The 6,000-nt window shown below is 37.2% G+C and overlaps 1 protein-coding gene across 1 annotated transcript; it reads left to right on the top strand.

The window, feature by feature from the left end:
- Positions 1-452: 452 nt before the first annotated feature.
- Positions 453-5,794, top strand: LOC136222634 (uncharacterized). Its single transcript, XM_066010376.1, has 7 exons — positions 453-560; positions 801-1,958; positions 2,385-2,646; positions 3,094-3,710; positions 3,843-4,615; positions 4,769-4,896; positions 4,954-5,794. Exons 1-7 carry the CDS (start codon positions 453-455, stop codon positions 5,244-5,246), a joined length of 3,339 nt encoding a protein of 1,112 aa, XP_065866448.1. The 3' UTR covers positions 5,247-5,794.
- Positions 5,795-6,000: the final 206 nt, after the last annotated feature.

The raw sequence follows: 6,000 nt of genomic DNA, 5'->3' as shown, positions 1-6,000 counted from the left end.
TTAATCAATTCCAATCTAGTTTAAAAAAAAAAGGGAAAAAAAAAAAGAAAAAAAAAAGGAAAAAAAAAAGGAAAAAAAAAAAAAAAAATCGGCTCATTGTTTGTACTAAAGTTACAAGTTTTCTAGAATTTGCATGCTAAACACACATTCTTAAAATTTCTTTCAAACATTTGTCTCTTCTTCGAAAATCGTCTTTTATTCTATTCTTAGTGTGCTAAACTTTGGTTATCGTTACAATATTAGTCTTCTTTGCTTCTAGTTTCTGCTCTACTTTATTTTGTCATTCTTTTGCTTCATTGGCATTTATATTACCCGAGATAATCCTTGTGATCTATCAAGATAATATAAAAGAGTGATTGAACCGGTTGTGAGGTACTTCTTTTACTTTCTTTTTCTTCTTTTCTTGCTTTAGACTAGATTTCACTTTTCTTTCATTCTTTATATATTTTGTCATGTCTAACGAACCTAAAAAGGACAACGTTAACGATGTTGATTCTAAAGAATGGCAACAAGCTATTGTAGGTGAGATGAAGAGGTTAGGGGCTATTGTGGCTGATTTGGTTTCAAACCAAAAGAAATCAAGCCAAAAGAAAGGAGGACGCGGGAGATTGAATTTTGATGATGAACTATCCGAGTCTGAAGAGGAGGAGCAGTTTGGATACCGAAAAAGGGGTAACGATCGAAAAGATAGTAATCTTAATGCTATCAAACTTAAAATGCCTACTTTTCGAGGAGCTAGTGACCCAGAGGCGTATCTTGATTGGGTACGAAAGGTTGAAACAATCTTTGACATACATGAGTATTCCGAGGAGAAGAAGGTGAAACTTGTAGTATCCGAACTAACTGAATATGCGGCTGTTTGGTGGGACCAATTAAAGCGCACAAGAAAAAGAGATGGTGATGAACCCATAAGAACATGGGGTGAATTGAAGAAGGTCATGAAAAAGAGATTTGTGCCGGCTCACTATTATAAGGAGTTGTTGAAAGAACTCCAATCCATGTCTCAAGGTAACCAATCTGTTGAAGATTATCACAAACAATTGGAGATGGCACTAATCCGAGCTGATATACAAGAAGATGAGGAAGCTACCATGGTTAGATTTCTCATGGGAATGAAGAGGGAGATTCGCAACCCTCTTGAGCTACAAACTTATTTCCACATGGACGAGATGCTCCATAAAGCGATAAAAATTGAGAGACAACTTCAAGAGGTTGAGAAAGGGAGATCAAAGTTCAAAGGCACTACTTCCACTCCATGGAAGTCAGATCCAAGAGGTAATTTCAAAACTAAATCTGAATTTAGCTCTAAAAGTGACCAAACGCCTCAGGTTGATTCAAAAGCATTTGGGAAGTTGCAAATTGGTGGAACTACTCCAAAATACAAAACTACTGAAAAACCCACAAGAACTCGTGAAATTGTGTGTTTTAAGTGCCAAGGGAGAGGGCACTATGCAAGAGAGTGTTCGAATCAAAAGGCGATGGTTATGAAGCATGGTGAGTTAATATCCGAAAGTGAGTCCGAACATGAATCAGATGATATGCCCACCTTAGAAGATTGTAGTGATATAGAAGAGGTGGATAGTAAAGGAGGACATGGAGTTAACTTAGTCACTCGTAGAACATTGAAGATGGGAGTGAGTGGTGACATTGAGCAACGAGAGCACATCTTTCATGCTCATTGCAACATACTTGGAAAAACATGCTTACTAATTATTGATGGAGGAAGTTGTTGCAACGTGGTAAGCAATGTGTTAGCAAGCCGATTAGGGATATCAACAATTCCACATCCCAATCCTTATCGGTTACAATGGTTGAATGATAGTAACGAACTCAAAGTTACTAAACAGGTGCTTCTGAACTTTTCTATTGGTTCTTTTTCTGATGAGGTATTATGTGATGTAGTACCTATGCAAGCATGTCATGTGTTATTGGGGAGGCCTTGGCAATTCGATCGATCAGCACTACATCATGGTCGAACAAATAAATTTACTATTGCTAAGGATGGGAAGAAGTATATTTTGCCACCTTTATCACCTGCTGAAGTGTTTGAAGATCAGCTCTACATGCAAAGAATGTTACAAGAACAATCTGTGAGAAGGGAAAAGGTTAAGGCGAGAGAAAATAAGAGTGATAAAATCAGTGAGGGTGTGAAGAGAGAAGAGGTGAGTGAAAAGGCATTAGTGAGGTCGAGAAATGAGGGTGAGAGGAGAGAAAAAGAGAGGAGCATTAACAAAAGCCAAAATCTATCTTTATATGCTAAATTGAGGGATGTAAAGCAAGCTGATTTTGAAAACAAAAATTTATTATTATTTTATTGTAAGAGTTTTTGTTTATCTTCTGTAAGTCAGTCTAACCTTCCTTCTAGTATTTCCCCTCTTTTGCAGGAATTCAAGGATTTATTCCCCGAAGAGATGCCTAATAAGTTACCCCCGATTCGAGGAATTGAGCATCAAATTGACTTTGTTCCCGGAGCACAAATTCCAAATCGACCAGCCTATAGAAGTAACCCTGAGGAGACAAAAGAACTACAAAGGCAAGTCGAGGAACTAATGGCAAAAGGGTTGATTCGTGAATCTATGAGTCCGTGTGCTGTACCAGTCATCCTAGTACCAAAGAAAGATGGAACTTGGCGGATGTGCATCGATTGTAGAGCCGTCAATAAAATCACGGTAAAGTATCGTCATCCTATCCCTAGGTTAGATGATATGTTGGATGAATTAAATGGGGCTGTTATTTTCACTAAAATAGATCTTAAGAGTGGGTACCATCAGATTCGCATGTCATTAGGAGATGAATGGAAAACGGCTTTTAAGACTAAGCATGGTTTATATGAGTGGTTAGTTATGCCTTTCGGTTTAACAAATGCACCTAGTACTTTCATGAGATTAATGAATCATGTTTTGAGAGAGTTTATAGGTAAATTTGTTGTTGTTTATTTTGATGACATTCTTATCTATTCTAAATCTGAGGCAGAACACATAGAACATGTTAAGGTTGTATTAGATGTTTTGAGAGAACAGAAATTATACGCTAACCTTTCTAAGTGCTCATTTTGCATGGAGAAAGTTGTGTTTTTGGGTTTTATTGTTTCAGCACAAGGAGTTTCTGTTGATATTGAAAAGGTGAAAGCCATTCAAGAGTGGCCAACGCCAAATTCAGTTACCGAGGTGAGGAGCTTTCATGGCTTGGCGAGTTTCTATAGGAGGTTTGTGAAGAACTTCAGTACCATTGCCGCACCACTAACCGAGGTAATAAAAAAGAATGTTGGCTTTAAGTGGGGCAAAGCACAAGAGGATGCTTTTGAGATGCTTAAGGCAAGACTAACTTCTGCCCCCGTTTTAGCACTTCCAAACTTTGATAAATCGTTTGAAATTGAGTGTGATGCGTCGGGAGTAGGGATTGGTGCTGTTTTAATGCAAGAGGGTCGACCTATAGCCTTCTTTAGTGAAAAACTTAGTGGTGCAACCTTAAACTATCCCACTTATGATAAAGAACTTTATGCATTAGTTAGGGCTTTGCAAATGTGGCAACATTATTTATGGCCTAAAGAGTTTGTGATCCACACCGATCATGAATCCTTGAAACATCTTAAGGGTCAACAAAAATTGAACCGAAGACATGCCAAGTGGGTGGAATTTATAGAGACGTTTCCTTATGTGATTAAGTATAAGCAAGGGAAGGAAAACGTAGTTGCTGATGCATTAAGTAGGAGAGTTAGCTTATTGAATGTGATGCATGCTAAGTGTTTAGGATTTGAGTATATCAAAGAATTATATGTTGATGATCTAGACTTTGCATCTATTTATAAAGCTTGTGAACTTACTGCTTTTGGAAAATTTTATAGACATGAGGGCTACTTATTTAGAGATAATCGATTATGCATGCCTAAATGTTCACATAGAGAATTTCTTGTGAGGGAAGCCCACGGTGGAGGCTTGATGGGGCATTTTGGGGTTGCTAAGACTTTGGACATGATTTCTGAACATTTCTTTTGGCCTCATATGAAACGTGATGTGGAAAGAATATGTGCTAGTTGTATTAATTGTAAGAAAGCTAAGTCTAGAGTTATGCCTCATGGTTTATACACTCCATTACCTGTGCCGAATGAACCTTGGACTGCTATATCCATGGATTTTGTGATGGCTTTACCTAGGTCTAAGAGAGGTAATGATTCCATATTTGTGGTTGTAGATCGCTTTTCTAAGATGGCACATTTCATACCATGCCATAAAACTGATGATGCTATTAATATTGCTAACTTGTTCTTTAGAGAGGTTGTTCGTCTGCATGGGATGCCAAAGAGTATAGTTAGTGATAGAGATCCTAAGTTTTTAAGCTATTTTTGGAAGACTTTGTGGAATAAATTGGGGACTAAACTGTTGTTTTCTACTTCTTGTCACCCTCAAACTGATGGTCAAACCGAAGTAGTAAATAGAACTTTAGGACAACTTCTTAGGGCAGTTATTCAAAAGAATCTTAAGTCATGGGAAGAATGCCTACCATTTATTGAGTTCGCTTATAATAGGGCTATACATTCATCTACTAACTTCTCACCATTTGAAATTGTTTATGGTTTTAATCCTTTGACACCATTAGACTTGATCCCTTTGCCTGTTGATGAAAGGAAAAGTTTAGATGGAAAGAAAAAGGCAGAAATGGTGCTTAAGTTACATGAACAAGTGAAACAACAACTGGAGAAGAAGAATGAGCATTATGCAAAGCAAGCTAACAAGGGTCGACAATGTGTTCTATTTGAACCCGGTGATTGGGTGTGGTTGCATATGCGCAAGGAAAGGTTCCCCGCTCAGAGAAAATCAAAGCTACATCCTAGAGGCGATGGTCCATTTCAAGTAGTCGCACGAATTGGGGATAATGCCTACAAGCTCGACTTGCCAGGTGAGTATAGTGTGCATGCAACTTTTAATGTGGCTGATTTATCTTTGTTTGATGTAGGAGATGAAGATTTGAGGACAAATCCTTTTCAAGAGAGAGGGAATGATGTGATATCAAAAGCACAAGAGCATGGAACAAAGGAGCTTGGAGTTAAGGAGCCTAGTAGAAGCATGAGAGATCCATTGGAGCTGTCAATTGGACCTATGACGAAGAATCGTGCAAAGAAAGACCAACAAATGCTTAATGGACTCATCTTGAGCTTCTTTAAACAAGGAATGAATTCTAGCGAAGTCATTAAAGATGGTGTGTTTTTGTGTTGTATCCAAGCCCAAGCCCATAATAGTGATATGTAAAAAGGTTGATCATATTTTAAGAGAAGCTTTGGACTTGCATGTGTTTGGCATGTGCAAAACCCATTGGGACTCATTAAAATTAATGCTATAACCTTATAGGTTTGATTGGGCTTATTTCTAGCTAATTAAAAGGCCCAAATAATGTTAATTAATGGGCTGAAATTGGGCTCTAAAGGACAAAAACGAATTTAATGTTTTTCCTTGTCTAATTAGGATTTCTTTTACCTTGATGCACTAGGATTCAACTTTCTTTTTAGTTTAGGTTTAGGTTTATTTTGTAGCCTATATAAAGGCTTGTATTCTTCATTATTTTCATCAATCAGAAATCAATATTTTTATGAACAAAAGTTCTTTTTTTCCTTTGGGAATTATTTTCAATCCGGGATTGAATTCTTTATTGTGAGCTTGAGAGACCGGGTCATCATTCTTGCAATATTATCTTGATCGTGAACAAGTATTTTGGTAAGGTACTTGTGAATCGCCAAACACTCAGGTTCCAATTTAATTATTCGAAGGTGTAAGGTCAGATCTCCTTTCATTGTCTTTAATTCTTTGGGATTGGTTTGTTATCACCAATTTATGTTTGTTATTTGATTCTATTAATTCCTTAAGATAGATCGGGAAAACTTGTTGATTTGGTTATTATCTCTTTTTCATAACCAATATCACATCAATTATTGTAGTTAAAGAAGATGGAGGGTTAATAGAATGCATGGAGGTTATATTCGAACCAATAGGTAGGTGCCACATGGAA

The sequence above is a fragment of the Euphorbia lathyris genome, chromosome 3 (assembly GCF_963576675.1).
Source record: "Euphorbia lathyris chromosome 3, ddEupLath1.1, whole genome shotgun sequence".
Lineage (NCBI taxonomy): Eukaryota > Viridiplantae > Streptophyta > Magnoliopsida > Malpighiales > Euphorbiaceae > Euphorbia > Euphorbia lathyris.
The sequence above is the reverse complement of the archived record's forward strand: the minus strand, read 5'-3'. Positions and strand labels throughout refer to the sequence as shown.